Source organism: Cavia porcellus, unplaced genomic scaffold, assembly GCF_034190915.1.
Source record: "Cavia porcellus strain 051 isolate PalLab524CR breed Dunkin Hartley unplaced genomic scaffold, mCavPor4.1 scaffold_1, whole genome shotgun sequence".
Taxonomy (NCBI): Eukaryota; Metazoa; Chordata; class Mammalia; order Rodentia; family Caviidae; genus Cavia; species Cavia porcellus.
In genome coordinates, this window is record NW_026947484.1 from 133,674,697 (window position 1) to 133,695,065 (window position 20,369).

The 20,369-nt window shown below is 38.4% G+C and overlaps 1 protein-coding gene and 1 long non-coding RNA gene across 5 annotated transcripts in view; one reads left to right on the plus strand and one right to left on the minus strand.

Moving 5' to 3' along the window:
* LOC106025476 (uncharacterized) overlaps positions 1-7,033 on the minus strand; it is a 134,935-nt gene extending 127,902 nt beyond the window's left edge. For both annotated transcript variants that reach the window (XR_001199077.3, XR_010039864.1), the window contains exon 1: positions 6,656-7,033. This is a non-coding gene — a long non-coding RNA (uncharacterized LOC106025476). The remainder of the gene's footprint in view (positions 1-6,655) is intronic.
* A 51-nt stretch (positions 7,034-7,084) lies between these two features.
* The window catches only part of Magi3 (membrane associated guanylate kinase, WW and PDZ domain containing 3), a 264,809-nt gene continuing 251,524 nt past the window's right edge, over positions 7,085-20,369 (plus strand). Inside the window, exon 1 of one of the 3 annotated variants that reach the window (XM_063226000.1) lies at positions 7,085-7,846. In XM_063226000.1, coding sequence (XP_063082070.1) covers positions 7,531-7,846 — 316 coding nt within the window. In that variant the 5' untranslated portion in view covers positions 7,085-7,530. The remainder of the gene's footprint in view (positions 7,847-20,369) is intronic. The other 2 variants (XM_003479237.5, XM_063226051.1) reach the window with 2 other exon arrangements.

Sequence of the window (20,369 nt, forward strand, 5' to 3'; positions counted from 1 at the left end):
TCTTATTAAAAGCAGTTGTAACTTATATTTCTTTTTTTGTAACTTAGATTTCTTTAACTATGATCAGTAAAGGAAATTAAAGCCATAATTTCTGTGCACTGAGAAAATTTTCATTGCTATTCTTTCTATCCTGGTCCAAGCTGCTGTCATCTTTCAATGGATTCCTGTCCTAGGTTTCTCTGATGATATCAAAGAACACCTTTGATCAAACTCTGACCCAGTCTTCTATGCTTCCACAACACAAATCACTTCTAATGCCCCAAATTGTGGGGAGGATCTACTATGAAATCAGAGTTTTACTGTCACCAGTCAGGGTCTGAGAAGGTTCCTGTAGTTGATATAAGCAACCTGACCCGCCCTTCTTATAGACTAAGTGTGCAGATTCATTGACTCTAGTTGCAGAAAAAGAATTTTCAGAATGCATCAAGAAGAGCCAAGGAAGGGTTCTATCAGGTAGACATTAAAAGGTACACACTCAAAGAAATAGAGTGCAGGCCCTTGAGAAAGACAGGCACTTATTTCCTGGAATTGGGAACATTTATGCTTTTCTTGAGGAGGGTTGAAACCCTGGGAAATCATGACCAGGCCCCTAGAAGGGCAGCACCCCATCTTATGAGTGTGGGCCTAGGTTTTTTTTTTTTTTGAATAGGTAAAGTAAACATTCTTTGGATTTTTCTCAACCTTTCCTTTTATTTTAGGATCCAGTTCCTGGTCTTTACTTTCTTAATAAGGCCAATGTATAGACTTTCAGTATTTCTGAGTACTGGAACTTTTGGGTCTAGAAGGGAAGGAACATAAATTAACTCAGGAAATGCTATTTGGATCAGATTGTCATGAGTAACTTAGACTGGATCTTGGAGATTTCAGTCTTCTTAAAATTATAATTTTTAGTTAGTCCCTTGACTTCTTTTTACTTATCTATCATCTCTTCTATCTCATTATGAGAGAATTTCTTTTTGGCCAGTTCTAAGACATAAAGAAAAGGGGAGATTAGAGTTTCTGTGACCCATCTTGGTGAAGAGAAATTGGTTTCTGTGGCCTACTTTGGGTAGGGTCTCATAAGTCAGAAACCATGGATAAATAATAACTAACATTGTGATGTAACCAGATTCTTCTCAGGTTTTTGTTTTGGGGCAGTGAAAATTGAAACTGACTAAACAGCAAGCAGCAAGCAGCGGGAAATGGCTGAATGCATGTTTATTAAAGAGAATAAAAGAGAAAGGCTCCCCACTGGTTGGAGAGGGGTTTTCATAAAGGGGAAAAGTCCTAGATGTTTCCATCCATTGGCCCTTTATTCAATTTTGGGGACTGGTGGATGTAGTAGAAAGCAGGGGTGCTCCTGGTTGTAGGTAGGCCTTTGATATTTAGAAAGCAAGTTGTTTCATGTGTATTTTACTCTTTTTAAGGTTTCTCATTTGGTTAAGGATCTGTTTTCTGTCTCTTATATTTTACTAGGCCCTGATAGTTTTAAATTAATTAACTGGACTCTCTGGTATGTTAACTCACTTAGACCCTGGCTTTTAGTTTACTTAAGGTTAACTATTCAGGACCTGTGCCCTTTTTGTCTACCTTCAGTAATGTCACAGCTTCCACTTGGATCCCAGCTTCTCACCATAGGCCTTCTCAGCACAATGGTCTGAATCATAACAGTCAGATCGAAAACTAAACCAGATTATGCCACTGGACTTACTTCAATTCAGAAATAAAACCCAAACCAGGTATGGTGGTTCATATCTGTAATCCCAGCACTAGGGAGGCTGAGGCAGGAGGATTGCTGTAAGGTTGAGTCCAGCCTGGGCTACATGGTGAATTCAAGGCCAACCTGAACTGCATGGCAAGCCCATCTCAAAAAGACAAAACAAAACAATCCAGAGATAAAACCCAAATTGGTCACTTTGGCCCTTGGGGCTTTCTGTGATTTGGTTTGGCATTTTACTCTGACATCACTTCCTACCACGGTCCTCCATAGCCACAGTTGGCCACATCAACACTCTCTATCCCTCTATCAGACACAGGCCTACTAAGTCTTGAGGTGGGCCTGGAATGTCTATCAGTGTCATGTGGCTTGCTGTTCCCTGTCATTAGGGTCTCGGCTTCACTGTCACCTCAGCAGAGTCTTCTCTGAGCCTTCCCTCTAGTGGAACCCCATCTTCCTCAACCCTACCCCCCATCATTTCATGTGGTTTCATTTCCTACTTAATTTACAGTTCTTATTACCTGAAATTATTTGGATCATTTACTCGTGTCAGGTTTACTGTCATCCTCCTCATAAAAAGAAGAACCTTGTAAATCTGTTCATGACTGTAAACTAGCACCTAAAACCATGCCTGATCAACAAACACTCTCCATATTTGTTGAATGAATGGATGACAGGAAGTATGCTAGGTACACTAAAGGAAATGCCCAGCCCAATAGGAAATACACAGGTCTATCTTCAGAGACCTGGAGGCCTACTACCTACATAGGGACAACATGCTACTGGTCCTGAAGACGAAGCAATGCACAATCAACCTATAGGAAATAAAGGCCAGCCTTGGGGAGGAGTGGCAGCTAGGTCGAAAGATGAAAGATGTGCTAGATGGGTCATTTGGGATTTCTTCTTCCATTCAACGCTCTCTTTGTTCTTGTGAGACAAATTTGATATCTGACTGTTAAGCAGGTTCTCTTTTCAAAGCATGTTGGCATTGCAGTTGATTTTTAACATTCCTGTTGGTCTAAATTGGAGCTAGATTCATTTGGTCATTTTCAGATAAATACACCTATTGGCAAAAAAATTGCATGTTTATGTATAAAACATAGTCATACTGATTTTAGATAATGTATTATTTTATTTAACTGATATTCAATTTTCCATGTTACTACTTTGTCACTGAACATATTTTTAGCATTGTAACATAAATTCACCCATAGGTCTGGGCAAATAAAAATGCTATAAAAATATAAAGATGTAACAGGATGCTAATACTAATTTTGATCAGGCTAGTAATGTTGGAGTATATTTCATGTATCACTTCCACATGTATATAAATCTGAACACCCACTGTAAAGATTATGTGGATCAGAATTTTAACAACTCAAGATGATTTCATTACAGCAATCTGTGAAGAAAACAAGTTTTCCTGTATTCTCTGAAGAAGGCAAATATTTCTACTACCTATCTGCTCTACCTTGCCCCTACTTCAGTATTCAAAGATGACTTCATCAATGCTTTGGTTGACTGGTACGAAAGATTCAGGTTTCCATGAAAGAAACTAATGGAACTTATAAACGTAAGTGAAACCTAACATTTGTCCTCATCTCTTGGCTTTGGAATTTCTCAGGAGTACAACTCACAAACTCCAAAGTGAACTACTATGTAACAGTAACTTTGAAAGAGCAACTAACCACTTTTCCAGAAAAAGTAGAAATTTATGCTCTCATTTTGAAGTTTTATCCACTTAGCTGTCATTAGGAACACTTAACACATCATCACAAAAAGTTCAAACTTTCTACGTTGTTAAAAAAGCAAAAAATTAGAATCAAATTAAAGCAGTATAGTCGTGGCAGACACTGAATTTTTTACTCAAATGCCAATCTTTGCACCTCATGTACACTAAGAGATACTCTTGGTTTTGTTTAACAATTGTGTAGTTGTGGTTCATGAGAGAATGAACCACATCTTTTGAACATCAGAGGTGAAGCTAGATAGTAATTATGGTATTTCATGACCTGTGGGAAAGACTGGTTTAGTAAAGGCATTTGGATAATTGTGGCCAATGACCTAGAGGGGAAGGTGTGTGTGTGTGTGTGTGTGTGGAGAAGAGGAAATGAAACATCTTCCCTCCTTGCAGTCTTTGGACATTATTGTGTGATGAAGTGATATTTGGAGTAGCCATCTTTGGACTTAACATATGATTTTCATGTTAAAGCCTATCTCTATCTCTAAAATTAAATAGAACCCAAATAAACGTTGAAAGTCACCAAATCAAAAGTGTCTCAGTTATTTTTGTTAAATGAGGTTCCATATTTTGGCTTATTGATAGCTCCTAATGGAAATTGCAACTCTTAAGCATGAGTTTTGGGAAGCACTGATAAGCATGGATACAGTCTGATTCGTTGTCATTTTAAAAGGCAAAGTGTATAATGTGACCTCTTTAATTGTGTAGTAATTTCCAGAACACTAGAAACAATTCATTTGGGTTGGCAGATTATATCTAGAATTCACAGGTGTTGGTGAATTATTTCTAATTTAGTTTTTAATTTAAAAACTAAACCTCAGCATACTAAAATGGTTAAATTTAATATTTATTATTGCAAAAATGATTAGCAATGTGCTTAGCTTTGTCACAAATTTTACAATTCTGCACAAACTAAAATAACTTGTTAAATGTTTGCTATATGCTACACTTGACTGAAATAGCTTCATATAGTTTTGATAATAACTCAGTTAAGCACTGTTATAATATCCATTTTGTGGGTGAGGGACTAGGTTAGGTGAGATTCAATAGCTACCAGAGGTAGCGAATAGGAAAACCAGGGTGTGTAGCCTGACACTAAAGCTCAAGTTCATAATCACAGCAGTTTTATGTCCAAGAGTCAACTTTTTGAGGCATGTGGCAGACACTGTTGGATATCTACTTAATAACTATTCTTCCTTTCTTCTCCCAAACCGAACTCTTGCTTTGTTTGAGTGACCCATGATCAAGCTAAACAAACTGTGGAATCTCATTTCCTTCTGCCAGTGACTAGTTTGAAGTAGGCATGTGATTTTTTTTTTTAAAGCAAACAAGGGTAATTCTGCAGGGGGAAAAGGAAAGATTTATCTCTTTTATAAAAATGGGAGGAGTATTTGCTTAACCTGCCTTCCTGCTTCAGTGACTGCTGAGGATGTAATATCTGGTGCTGTGGCAGCCACATTGTAATTAAGAGGTGATAAGCTTGGAAGCAAAAGTCAACATGCCTATGGGGGCAGAAACTAAATGGGGAAAAGAGATTAGGTCCTTGATAACATGATCCTACTACTGAATTAGCCCTGAAAGTACCCACACTAGAACTTTACGTTAATGATAAAATAAATGACCTCCTACTTTACACTACTGTTTATCAGTTGTTCCTTGAAGCCAAAGTCATTCTAACAGATGCAGTGTAGGCAGGGAAAGAATTACAGCAAAAAACAGATACTGTGAAGATTTTCATAGCTGAGTCCGGGAATCCATTAGTACACATACCTGTTCAGGGCAAACAAAGCACATCTGGGCAGTACATAGCCTATCTGTGGTTGGTATTTCCTCTGTTACCTTTCAGATACACTGTTCCTCTCTTCCATGAGCCTATCAGAGACTGCGTCAAAAGCCTCTCTTGCTCTGTCTTTTAGGCAGATCAGGCTATGGGAATGCCTCTGCAGGATGGAGGAGGGTTGTGAGATATAAATCTCCCAGCCTTTTTTTCTGGGTGATTAGTTAAGCTTTGACTGAAGGTCACAGACATCTGTCAGGGCAGCCTTCTCTGTTGGAGTCTGGCTTCAACAGATGCAGGAGCTCTAGCCCTAGGGTTCCATACTTCCCTTGTGGTTTCCCACACCCTGCTCACATCTTTGTAAAGTGCCATTTGTTTCTTTCCAGGACTCTGACTGATATAGTGGTACGAACAAAAATCAGGGCAGCTTTGGAAGCTGGGTCTTGTCTAAGATGTGGTGAGATTGTGTGGAGTTACTCACAATTAAATAAGGGCTTTCTGCTGCCATCAAAGGGAGACAACATAAATGTCACGTCACAAAGTGAAACAAAGTATCATAGCTCAGACACACTTTCCATTTGAGACTAAGAAATCAGAAAGGCTACCTGGAAGGGAGGGCATCTAGGGTGAGAATGGGTAGGATTTTTAAAAGAGATGAGAGGAAGGGCATTCCAAAAACAGGGAATACGTGTCAAGTCATGGAGGAAAGAAAGCACTAAAGAATTAGTGCTGGAAGAGATCTAAGGTCTCTTTTATTTGATGTTACTTCTTCTTCCACTTCCTTCACACATGAATAAACTTGAAGCAGAGATTTGGCCAAGGTCAAACAGCAGTTATAAGTAGCATGCCAACACTCCAACTCAGGTCTACTAACTACTAACCCACCTTCTACCCCCACCCCCAGTAATCTGCTTGCTTGACAGTCTCTCCCACTAGACTAACTTCCTTCAGAGCTGGGCTTCTGTTTTCTTTCGTCTTTGAACCCCAGTTGCTAGCAAAATTTCTGACATAAAATCGTCATTCGTCATCACCATCAGCTATTAAATATTAAGAAGCACGCAGATCTTTTACATATTCATGTACTTTTCAAAACAGCTTCGACGGACAGATACAATCATCTTCACATTTCAACACAAGACTTTTAGTTCAGAAAGGCTCTCTAGTTTGCCCAAGGTCACACAGCAGTTAAGTGCAGGACTCTAATTTGACCATCCATCAAACGCGACTCCGAAGCCCTGCCTAAACTGGCGTTCAAAAACACGTTGAGAGCATGGACGAACAATATAAGCGATCGGCAGTCGCGGGCCACTCTAGAGCCCCGGCCACGGCGGGCCGCTCGGGACTCTGCACGTAGTCTTTCAATCAAAGCTAGCTAGTTTCTCTGGGCGCCCCAACTAAGGCTCCGCTCGGTCTCCGCCTGGCTTGCCAGCCACGCCCCCACCTCGAAGAGTTTGGTCCCTTGGTATCCGAGTTTCCTGGGCTCCGGCCGCGGGACAGAGGACCTCTCGCCGATTGCGACCTGCAGTCCGTTCCACTCGGCGGTCAGCCCCCTTTCTTCCCCTCTTCTCCGTCCTCCCTCACTCTCCAAACTTTTTTTCACCCTCTCTAAACTTCAGTCATTCTATTGCCCACCTCCTCCATTCCTACCAACCAATGATTGGTCCTAGTTCTCGCCGACGGCCCGCCCCCTGTCCGCCGGGGGCCAATCCCGAGCGAGAGGGTTGAGAGCTGTGCTTGTTCCCAAGCGCCTGGTCGGTGACGGCAGCGCGCCGGGCGCCGCGAGGGGGCGGGGCCCTGGATGAGGGATGGGCGAGGGCGGGGGGCAGGGAAGAGGGAGGAGGAGGAGGTTGCGGCGGGTTTGAAAGCGGCAGTTTCCTGGCAGCTGGGGCAGGCGTTGGTCTTCGGTCCAGCTCTGCAGCGGCCGCGGTCGATCCGGCGACAGTCCTGGGCGGCCCCGAGGGGTTTTTCGCGTTCCGGCTCTTCCCGCGTCACCTCCCGCCCCCTGCCTCAGCCTTTCCCGCCGCTCGGGCGCGAAGCCCGGGGCCAGCCGTCGGCGCCGACCCCGCCCGCGAGCCCCGTTGGAGCCGCCCGGGGCCGTTCCCGCTCCGTTTCTTCAGCCCGGCCTGCCGCGGCCCTCGCGGAGCCCCGTCAGCCCGGGGGCGCGGTGTCCGAGGGGCGGCCCGGATACCGGGCGCCCGGCCCCCGGCGGGTCGGGGTCGGGGTCGGGGTCGGCCTGAGCCGCCCGGGGCTCCAGGCTGAGAGGGGGCCGGCGCGGCGCCCGCGCGGGGGCTCCCCCATGGTGCAGCGGGGTTCGGGATGTCGAAGACGCTGAAGAAGAAGAAGCACTGGCTCAGCAAGGTGCAGGAGTGCGTGGTGTCTTGGTCCGGGCCCCCCGGCGACTTGGGCGCCGAGATCCGCGGCGGCGCGGAGCGCGGCGAGTTCCCTTACCTGGGGCGGCTCCGCGAGGAGCCTGGCGCGGGCACCTGCTGCGTCGTCTCAGGGAAGGCGCCCAGCCCCGGGGATGTGCTGCTGGAGGTGAACGGGACGCCTGTCAGCGGCCTCACCAACCGGGACACCTTGGCTGTCATCCGCCACTTCCGAGAGCCCATCCGCCTCAAGACCGTGAAGCCAGGTACCGGCCCTGCCTTTCTGTCACGAGGTTGGGAGGTTGGGGAGGGACGGGGTGGGCGTCCTGCAGCGGCTGCACCTCGGCACGCTTGACTTTCTGGGCAATCTTAGACCCCTGGAGTGTGCTTGACTCCCTGGCGGCGGGGGGCGGGGTGACGCTGGTGATTCCCATTTTGCCGGTGGGAAAACTGAGCCCTGCCTTGTAAGGCTGCGCCGCGAGTCTTGGGATTGCAACCAGAAGTAGCTCGGGCTCCCACCGCAGACGAGAGTTTCACTAGAGGGGGCCAGTCCTTTCCTGTCTTTTGGGGAAAAGATTCTTAGAATCATTGCGTTTGTTCTCTTTGGGCTGGTCTAATGCATCTTAGGCACTGGAAAGGAGGTCTTTACTATCAATGTATTCGATACCAAATTTGCTCCTAGTGTACCTGGAGGCTTAGCTGCTTCAGGGTTTCTTGCACAGCAGCACATGTCTCAGAGCTGACAGCCTAAATCGGTCCAGGTGGTTCAGGTGTTGGGGGTACTGGAGAGGGCACTGTATATATTCTGTGTGCTCTTGCAAAGAGCCTTTGAAGAGACTCTGGGTTTTGGAGGAAGACCTAGGTGCCTAGCTGAGTAAATACGTTTTGTAAAGCTTCTGATTTTACAGAATTTTGTTTAAGTAGTAGGTAAAAAACCTCGCTTGCTGCCCTGGAGTCTTTTATGCTAGTAAAATGTGCTGCAAAGCACCTTATGTTTCTGGCATACTTGCTAGTTTCAAAGCACTGATCAGACTGCACACAGAGATTAGATAGTATGCAGTAAGTAGTCTTATGCTGAGAACATTCTTTGTCATTTCAGCATTGATAAAATGTGGTTCAGTATATTTGTGCTGAGTTGTTTGTAGATAAGTGAATTATGTTCACATTATTACAAATCAAACTCTTTTTTTGCTAAATGTGCTCCACTAAATATACAGTGCAGCAAGATATAATGGGTTGCCTAATTGTGACCTGATCCATCCCTTTTCTGCAAAATACTAGAAAATTCTAGAGAAAAATTACTCTGTTCTTTTTTTTTTTCCCCTCAGCAGCTCACTTTGGAAATGTCTAATAGTCCTTGAGCTTAATTGGAACTGATAATTTATGATGCAGTTATACAAATGTGTTTGTGTTGTGATTATACACAACACAGTTCTATAACCTTATGATTTTCTTCATATAGGCTATTCTATTGTATATTCAACATTTATGTGTGTATGTGAGGATAGGAAGTTTTATTTCTGTTGTTAATTTGTAGAACTCTAGCTGACTTTAAACAGTTTTTTCTGTATAGTTTTGACAATCGTAAAATTCTTTCTTAGCTCTAACTTTTAAAGCCATATGTGGAGTGATGAGGAGAGACTTTGGGGTCTGTAATTCAGCCTAGTGGCCTAACACTATGTAGACAGCATTTATTAGTCTAGGTGCCATTTAGTTTAGATTCCCTTGAGTCAGTGAATAATGAGAACATCTGCATCACTGCTTTGTGTTTTGTTTTGATTAGCTGGAGCATGGATGAGAGTATAGTTGTTATTTTAAAAAATATTCTTAAAGCTGATAGAGAAGCTGGTATATTCCAAATTATGATTCTGTTGGAAGACTAGAGAAGTAACTCTTTAATATTAGTCTGGTTTACACCTTATACGTTTTTTCACTTGTACATCAAGTTTAATAAAATATTTTGATGTTTACAGTATATGCAATAGCATTAACTGTGTTGAATAACTCCTACACTATGGCTGACGTTTTTATAATAACAAAATTCTGCCCTCTTGCCAACCAATGACAATATCATAGTTAACCAAATAATGGAAATAACAGATTAATCAATGCAGCACATTTTGTAATTATTAATAGCAGTGAGAATGCAATGATTTATTTTTTAAATATATACTCGGTATCACTGATTTCTGATGGATACTGTAATGTCGTGCCATCTGAGATTAATACTCTTATTTCTAAGCAACTTGTAATTTAAAAGTGTTAATTTCTCCCATTAAGTATAATATTAAATGTTGCTTAAGAGCAACATTTGTTATAAAATAGCAAGATTTTTGCAGGTTAGGCGAAAATATTAGGTAAGAAATTAAGAACTTACTGAACTTCGATTATAAACAGTATAAATATCTACAGAGGAACTAGAGAATCTGTACAGTTGTGATTCATTTAAAAAGTATGAAAATACAGAGTAAAGAGATTTAAAAAGAAACTTGCCCTGCCCTTTGTTTTCTTTTTATCTGAACTTTGTGAGAGAAATGGATTTTTCAATTTAATGAGATATTATAAAATGTCTTTAGCATTCTGCCTTTTGTCTTGACTAGTAGCTCTTGTTAAACTGTAACATAACATGTCATTTAGAAACTGTCACAGTGTAAGAATGAAATGTAACCATTTCCGTAAGATGTAGTATTAATGGGGAATGATTTCACTTTGTCTTTCTGATGAAGTCCACGACAGAAGGGTGAGCTGGAGTGTACCATAGGCCATAACAGCACTTAATTCCTCTGAGCTCTCTCTATTTGATGTAGTTGATGCTAAGGGAAGTCCAGCCAACACCAATATCATCAACCAGATGACTTAATGAATTTTTTCTGGCAGTGACTGTCTTTACCTTTGATTCAGACTTTTTTCCCTCTCTCTTGTTACCATTTTTGATGGGTAATGGAAAAAAAAAGCTCTTTGAAATTTAGTTCCTAATCTGAAACTTTTCCTGACAGAATTACTCAATTTCTTGTCCTATTAATATAGAACTTAGCAGTTAGTACTTTCCTGCTTCTAGAGTTAAGTTTAGTTCCACCCATTGCTTTTACCCAACTAATCACTTGTTTCATAATTATGTCCCTGTACATTTATATTTCCACAGAGAAAAAGGTTGTCTCTGGAATTTGAACTTAGTATTTTCCCAGTTGTAAAGGAAGTTGAACTTTGGACCCTGGTGAAATTGTTTCATGATACAGCTCTGTGACCAGCATTAGTTTCTTTGATTTTTACTTCAGAGCATATTCAGTTTCTATTTTGATTGAGAGAAGTAGTTGCTTTTGTTCTGAAATTCCTTAAATGACAAATGTGCAATTTATTTATACAGTATATAAATATTTGCTTCTCAGTATATCATTAAACATATATTTAAGCAGTTGTAAATTATGTGGATTGTATTCCAAAAATTAAGTATAGATACACTAATTAGTCAATATATGATGTTATCGTCTGTTGCCTTACTTACCTCACATTATAGTCAACTACTTTTAAATCTATTACTGTGGCTAGAGATCAAAATCAAAGGGGACAACACAGTTTGCTTAAATAAAAACTAACTCAAAACAGAGCTTTGTATAGTGTTCATTAAGTATCTGTAAAGTATTCATCACTGATTCTGAGGCATTCTTTTTGTAAGGGATTTTTGTTACAAAGATCTTATTCCTAGAAATACACTCCCTTCTGGTGAAGAAATATTACTGGATACTTTTAAATAAGAAGTTTTTATGGTATGTGAATAATAAAAAACTTCCTTTCTTCTCTTAATTACTGGATTTTTTTGTTAGCTTTGTTTAATGGGTAATTTATGATTTCAGTGAGTTTTGTTTTGGTGTTTGTAATAGCTGAAGAAAAGTTAGGAGAAATGAGAGTTAATACGATTACAGTATAATGCATTACTTCATACTTTTTGTTAAACAACGGAAACCAGAGATTGGATTCAGGAAAGTAGTGTTGAATTTTGATAAACTTTAAATTTGAAACTTTCCTGGTTTTTCAAATTTTAGTGGCAATTTTTATTTGTTCTAAAGATCGTAATAATTCATGGGTTTTGGGTTCAGGATAATATTCACTGGCACCTTAAATTCATATAAGTAATGAACTTCACAAAATTTGCTTAGATTTGATGACTTACGTCTTTGACATTTCTGTATTTAAAATTTTTTCTATGCATCATTTTGTAGAAGTATTATATCTAAAGTCTCAGATGTTTAATTTTGTTCAATTTTCTAATATATTATCCCGATTGTTTTATTGATCCTCTACTTACTCCCAGACTTCTTATAATTTAGTTAGTAAATTCTATGTTTTTCAGTTGAGGTAGAGTTCAGTGGTTCTTAAAAATCTGGTCTTTATGTAAACTGACAGTAAAATTTTCTAAATTTATGAAGTCAGTGTCTAGTCTTTTTAGGTGAATAGTATTATAGTTTGTAACTGTCAGTACTTTGTAAATTTTGTGGGTGCTTAGTGTTTTAGGACTGTGTTATAGGAGAATTTCATTGTTGAACCACTTTAATATTGCCTGTTAATTTCACATGTATCAATTTCAGGGTCAGTTTTAAATTGTTTGTGATTTTAAAAAAGAATAAATGTTTTGGTGTGGAAGACTAGAACTGTGCTGCCTTTTAAAAAAAACCCTCTTGTACTAATTTGAGAAATAAGTTTCTTGAAATACTACATTTTGAAAGAATGAATGTCCAGAATTTCAAACTATTGCCAAAAGTGTTAAGATTGTCAGTAGCTTGGAAGTTGGGATTGTAGAGAGATTTGCTTATGAGGGAAGAGAGGCAGATCCACTCATTGCTCATCTCCTTGAAGACTGAATATTGTTCAGAATGTTTTCCAAGAAAAGGTGCTTATTTTGTTTTTTAAAGAAAAAATGAAAATTCTATTGGCATACATTCATTCCCTCAACCAACATATAGCAGTGTACCCACAGTGTGCCCGCACATAGTTTGGGGGATATAAGAATGAGTCTGAAGAAGTCTGTCTTCAAGGAACCCGCAACTTAGTGGAAGCTGAATGACTCATTCATTGCTCAAGAATACCTATAGGTAGAGTTTTACTTTTCTGTCAGTATTCAGAAGTCTTTAAGTTTAGTATGTATTTCGATGATTAATCCTGTAGGCTAGTTGACTGCATAGTATGTGATTTTTAATTGGTTGGGTTGTTGCAGTTTAGCAAAGATTTGTGTTCTTATGCTGTTACAAAAAGAGAAATCAGATATAAATAAAATTATCTTTTAAAAAGCTCATAAAATAATGCATGGCACCATTTTAACAACGAATCCTCCATAGTACCTGTGTTGAAATTAGTTGCTGTTTTTTACTTTTATTTTTTGTTGCACACAAAATATGGTAGTTGGTTTGCATTAAACAAATATGTTGTATCAAAAATACAGATCTTTTAATTCTAAGATATTATCCTTATCAGGGTGTGCATAGTGAATTTGTAGAAGTTAAATGTGTAAATTACATAAAAGAAAGGTTTCATTCTTCTTGTGTCTGGGTAGTATACTTGCCACCCTTCTTTATTTTCTGGTTTGGCTGGTTGGAGAGGGAATAGGGAAGAACTTTGAACTTATCCTGGCTTTGAAACAGGTTTTGGATGAGTGAAGTTTGGACCTTTCTCAGTGTTAAGAAAGAAGCAGAAGAAAAGCACAAGGCAAGAATATTCAATACAGACAGATTAAAACAATGTGCTTCCTCTCAATAATTTGTGCATTGTGTATTAAAAACTTTTATTTTGAACAAAAGTACAGAATTCACAATTAGAAGAATTGGAAAATAGAAAGTTATGTTGTTTGAATATATGTAGTTACATTATGAATTGGTGCCTGTAAGTTTAGTTGAAACTTTTGAAATGTGTTTTTCCCTAGCACTAATTCTGATATGGTGTTCAATGCTTTTTCTACCTTCTCAGTCAACTTATAATGTAGAGCTATTAGTATTTTTATTTAACCCATAATGTAACTGAACTGCTACTTAGTCGCATTTTTTATGGTTATTAGGCTGATTTGAGTTATATTGGAAGCCTCATCAATTTTAAGGGAAGAGAAATTTGTTTGCATAGCAAAAAAGGAACTCAAATTATATTTCCCCTTAACCGTGGCTTCTCTTGTTATAGTTACAGCTGATTGGCTTCCAGTGACATCTTTACATCTGTTTCCCTCCCATCCCAGCAGTTTATCCCGATGGAGCCACTTGGCAGTGTCCCAGTGGTTCTCAGGAACAAGTCTTCCCACCAGTTCAGTCATCCTGACTTGACTAGGACTACAGAGACCATATTTTAAGGATTATAATTTGAATTGTGACATATCCAAAAACCTGAGAAATCGTAGATTGTGCTCATAGGTACCTCATTTTATTGTCTTACGCTAGAGATAGTGTTTTAGAGACTCAGTAAAAAATATGAAGAGTTAAATTTTCCGTCATTATTTATTTGGAGTTCAGGGTGTTTTTAAAAAAATTATTATTGAATGGAACAGAAATGGAAAGAAATTTTGTTTCAAGTTTGTTAATAGGATCTATTTAGTGGACTTGCTTTTTATTGCCTTGGGTATACAGTATGAATAATAAGTAACATACATAACCTCTTTGCTGTTGCTAGTTTGGTCTTTGCAAAAAAATAAACATATAATTATTTTTCTTGTTTGCTTCAGAAAGATTGTTAGAGGCTATCTTGTATCTTTTGTTTGGTTTGGGAATTACATATGATGATGAAAAATAGAATTTTACTATCCATAATATTTAACAAAAATAGTTTTATGAAATGAAAATATAGTACCTTACAAGGGAGTAAAAAAGAGGTTTTCAATAAATGGTTTATTGTCTGAAGTTAAGCAGAAATAAGTTAAATTGGATTCATTTTTTTTTCAATAAAACAACTTTTAGAAATTTACTTTAATGGAGTAACCTTGGAGAGATAACACTTTTTAGATAGTTTAGATAATGCTTTTTACTTAGTTTGGAACAGGTATCTTGTGATATATAACTTAGGTTTCAACAGGAAAGTAAAAAAAAATTCTAATTCACATTCCACTTGTGAGATTTCTGTGGCACTTTACTGAGGTTTAGGCCAAAAGTTTATTGATATACCTCTAATGAAAATCCAGGCATAGTGCAATCACAGCTAAGGTCCTGTTTCAAATGTTAGCCATCAAGATCATTATGGTACTTGGCTCCTTTCTTCCAAGTTGGCTTCTTTCTCAACTACACTCTTAGTGTAGGAGAAAAGATAGGTCTGAATCCTGAAGTCATAAGGAACCCTTAAAGTGTCTCATCTGTTTTCCAGCGTCTAGTAACAGATCTCACAGGGCCAATTCTGTGGAGAGTGCAGTGAGGTACAGCATGGTGATTGGTCAGGCTTGGGTGAGGTGTCCTTTCTTACAACTAGTTAGATAAAACACAACATTGTTAATAATTATAGCAGAACACCAAAAGATAAGGAAGATACAGTTACTGAAAGGAACTGAAAGGCAATACTATGGAAAGTGACCTCTTTTGAAACATTTAATCTCTCCTACTTTGAAGTGAACAGCAGTACATAGTTGTCATAAAACTTTTTTTTTTTTGTACTGGGGATCAAACTCACAAACCAGGCACTTGCAAGGTAGGCACTTATGCTGTGAGCTAAATTCCTGGCCCCCAAAGGTTCTTTATTTCATTTTATTTTTTACCGGGGGTCAGACTCACGACCTCATGCTTGCCAGGCAGGCCCTATTACTGCTGAGCTAAATCCCTGGCCCTAAAACTATCATTTTTAAGACAAAAGAAAAGATACAGACTATAGAACAAAACTGAGCATTAGATTTATAAAATGTTTTACTCAAATATTGTCATGTTTGGATGTTGTTATCTAGAAACTGCTTTTTACATAAAATGAGATGTTTAAAAATTTGACATGTTGATACCTTGATGGGCACAATTTAGAAATACTGCTTATAATTTTTCTTCATTTTTTTTCTTTTCTTTTTTTTTAGCATTAAATGAGAGTTTTAAAATCAGCATTTCTTGTTTTTAAAGGGGATACTTACAGGAGCATTTAATTACCTTGGCATTGAGAAAATGATTAGACTAGTTAAGCAATGAAGTTTTTTAAACTTGCCTACCATTTGAAAATGAAATTCTAAGCTAATTGCTTCCCATGATGTTTTGTTTTTAAAACAATGATCTTTTTAAACATAAATTGAGACAGCCTCATTATCGTATTATTTCTAAGAGCTCCCTAATAATACCTTTTAACTGTGATCTCATAGAAGTTATGCATCAAGGACCTGCCTCACTGACTCCTAACTCTGGCATACTGCTTAAGTGTGGTGGAATGTGGTACCTGTTTAATCACCAAAAGACTATTTGGTAAACATTGCAGGATAAAATCTGACCTCTTCTGTTAATTTTTTTCCTGCTTCCTCTGGGGGGAACAGAAGTATTCTGAATAAGGGTGGAGGTTTAAAGATTGAGGTGGGTGGTATGAGTATTATTTAACACTATTTTAAAAATTTGGATTACTGAATTAATATAGGCAGCTTTGATACCATAAAACAATTTTTTTTGGTACAGAAATTGAACTCAGGAGCTTGTGCTTAGTATCAGCCTTCAGTTTACTTATACAATGCACTTTTAGTAGTTTTGTTAGTATCATCTGATTGTTGAATCATTAGTGCATATTAAATTTTGGTAGGTTATTCGTAAATATATGTATAGAATTATTATATATAAAAATGAACATCCAGGGTATTGTGTATGATTTTCCAATAATACTCATGGTAGGGACTTAGAATTTTTAGATCATTTGATTATATTTTGAAAATTATTGGTTTTACTACAAAAACCAGTAAAGACTAGACTTCTTCATATTGGTTAATTAAGCCATGAAATCTGTTAATATAGTCTTCACCTCTGCTCACGTAACTGTATCTTAACTCATCTTCGTAGCTTTGGCAGGACATTTTGCCAAAATATTAATTTTAGTTAATGATTCTATTCACTAATTTCAGTATTTACTTTAAAATGGAATGCACATGCTAATTAAAAATTTAATTTTTTTGGAACAGAGTTAGATTTGTTGAGTAGAGCTGTCTTTTACAATGTAATGCTGAGTGAAATAACATGTTACACTCCCTTTAGTTATAACCACAAGTTCAGGCCACCTTGATCTAAGTCAAGTAGGACTATTCTGACTTGGGAATTTGTTGCAATATGCTAGCTGTCATTTACTAAATAGCAGCCGTATTATCAAAGCATTTTGCCTCCCTCTTATTTTCTTTATAAGGATGTATATGTTGGCATTCTGTAAAGAAATTGGTTAAGTATTGTCATTTCCCTTTATACATGAAGAAATTGAGGTTCAGAAAAGTTAACATGTCAGAATTCACACAAGGAGAACTGTGAATTGAACCTTTTTTCCTTTCTGGGTAGAATATTAATTCATCATGTTGGAAAAATCTTTGTTTTTCTCTAGTGGAAAAATCTTACAGTTCTGAATTGTTTGAGTGGATGTTAAAAGCAGCAAACTATTGGGCAAGTACTTAAAAACTTCATTGCTTGGTTCTGTTCCTAAACAAAGTTTGTGGTGGTGCAGTTTAATCTGTACAGTAACTTCATGTTAAAGTAGTTATAAGACTTACTAATGAGATGGAAAGTTACTCTAAATGTTTGCTACATTTGTAGGAAAATAGTTTCAGTAGTTACATATAAAAGCCTAGGTACTTTTAACATAAATATAATTAGGAAAATTGTATATTTGATCCTGGAAATAATATCTCATTCTGATATTTCCTACCTTGTCTAGTTCACTTGCCAGGTAGGTGTTTGTTAGCACACTTAAGACAGGTGGTCTAGAAAATGCTCTGGTAATTGTAGGAACGAAGAAATTCTAAAATTAATGATCTTTTATAAGTATGCAGCTTCTTTTCAAAGTATATATTGCTTCAATAAAAATTGGCTGTGCTAGACAGAATAACTCATTGTCTTAAAGTAGACTTCTCTTCTTACAGCTTCAAGTACTGTACACTAAGATGGATCCACTAAAGAGGCAGTTAAAGCAGGTTGTAGAGTGTTGCTGTCTGTTATTCTCAAAGGTTTGTGCTGTTATGTTTTCTGTTTGAGCTTAAAGTCAGTCACTACTAAAAGGAGCCAAAGCAATTCATTTAAGACACTTACCCTATAGGTAAAGAAATTATGGCTTAGCAATGGCAGAAATCATAGCATGAATTGGAAGAGCATGCAGTAGAACCCAGGTTGGATGGTTCCTTTGATTGTTTTGGTTTCTGGCATGAGGATTTGTGTAGAAAGTTGGAGAAACAAACTCTTAAACATATCCTGTTTCTTTATGAATTCTACATTCTTTTGGAGTTAAGTGTTGTGTGCTAGACTTAGTTTGTTAGGCCATCAGCATGTGTGGGTGTGGTTAGAGGCAGTGGTAACCCAGAAGTTGGAATATAAGAAAGAACTTTAATCATCATAAGCCATAAAATTTCAAGGTATTTTTAGCTTTGCATAATGTTATAGTTTATGGTTAAGATTTAAACAGTTATGAAAACCATTAGCTCATGTAACAACTGAATATTTAAGTATTTGTTTGTGTTTGTTTTAACTTTGAGAAAATATTTTTCCAATAAAGGAAATTCTTTATAATGCTTTCAGTGAAACCTTTTTGTGTAGTTACTGCTTTGTGGTAGTCCTCTAACATAATCTTTTGCCTCCCCTCTGTGGGGTAGTACAAGTCTAAGTAAGAGTCAACTGTACTTTTATTTTCTCCATGTGACTAAGGGATAAAATGGGAGAAGGTAAGTTTCAGGTCCTCTGGACTCAGGTATGTGGTGAATAAACTGTAAAGGGCATTTTGGGTTCAGGGTCCTCAAAACTTGCTTGACGTAAAGAGGGCTGATACAACTGAAAGGAGGTACTTCTTGGGTGAGGACTGCAAGATGATGTCTCAGCCATGGGGAGCTGGTCACTGCAGAAGACAGAGCACTCACCAAGATGAGACAACGCTGAAGATAGGGGACCCAGGTGGCACTTCTTAGGAGACTGTTTATCAGATAAGGTAGTAGGAATGATGGAGGCTTGTTTATGTTCTTTGTATGTGAAAGAACAACATGAATATAGACATGAAAAATCTTTTTTAGTTGTTCCGTTATATATTCCTTTGCAGTATCAGTCAGGGTTTCTATGGGAAACAGAAAAGGATAGGATATGGGGGATTAGCTCTGTTGGGAATCTTTGAAAGAGCTAGAGGACTGAGAATGACTTCTAGGATACCTTGGAACAACCCACCATGGGTGCTGCCACCTCTGCCACAGTCAGGAAAGTGGCAGATAGGAGGTTACCTGTGAAATGGTGGCAAGAAACGCCAGTGTAGCTGTGATCAAGGGGCCCACAACAGCTCTGCTGTTGCTGTTTTAAGCTACTTAAAGTGGAATGCAGCATCTGGCCACTGCCAACAATTTCTGATGCTTTTGAACGAGTGACCAGCTGCTGGGATGCTGAAACCTGGCCAATGCTGCCTCTGCCACTGCCAGTAAAAGAATTGGAAAATGACTAATTTTGAGTATTTATGACCTCTTAAAAATACACCTTAATTATAATTTTATGCAATGTTGTATTTGATAGCTGACTTGCAGGATTCCTAGACATTTGATAACTGTTTTTGCAAGAGTATAACTAATTCTGGTGCATCCCTCCAAAACCTCTCGACTGGAGTCTCTGCATCACTTGAAAATTCTTTTTAGTCTTAGTTCTGAGCTGGAGATTGGACACTGATTTATCAGTGACCCTGTTTAAAACTGAAAGTGGCTGAAAGCCGTATGCCAGTGGGACTTGGCTTTGTTTTGCCTTCACTATCTTGTTTCTAGCATCTTATAGTAAAATCAAATTTATACCAGAGTAAAGGGTTTGAAAAAGACTTTAGTTTCCTAGCTTCCATATTTCAAGAAGGCATACCATAAGGAAGTGGACGTGGAGTGCCCGCTGATCTTTCTCATACTTTTCTTCGTAAGCAAATATAATTACAGCTTACCCTATTCTTGGCAACTTGTTGTCATTTCTGAGACCTTTTCTTCCTGACATGGCTAGCTCTAGTTGGAATGTCATTGAACTAATGGATTTTTAACATTTGCAGTGTCCTTCGTAGTAGGTTAGTTTGTATTGGAACTGCCTGCTATATCTGCTACGGAGTCATCTATGTTTTGTCACAGGATCTCAATTCCCCTGCAAGCTGCAGGCAGGCACCCAGGGCAAGGAGAAGACCTCAACCAAAGTGATCAGTATATAGGCTGGTTGGCAATCTGTGATTTCTATGGCTTAGCTTAGATGAGTGGGTACCGATATAAATCTTTTCTGGGAATTTGAACTAATACAAAAAGGAAAGAATTTCCAATTAAGGGTAGGAGCTTCAGCTGAGAAGTTTTACAGTGAAGCATGAGGGTTACCTGTATTCTTTTATAAGACCATTTTTCAGTGTTCAGGAATTGATCAAAGATGGACAGGGGAATAGATTTTGAGATCTATTACATCAGGGTGACTATAGTCAATAATAACGCATTGCATATTTTAAAATCACAGTAAATGTTAATGGTTTCACCATAAATAATGATAGGGAAGCAAGGTGTGCTAGTGAACTTGACTTAATGATTCCATACTGTTCACATATGTCAAAAATCACACTTAACCCTGTGTATACATTATAACTTGTCAATCAACAATAATATAAATGTAAAAAACCTAATACACAAAATAGTTATTCTGAACAAAG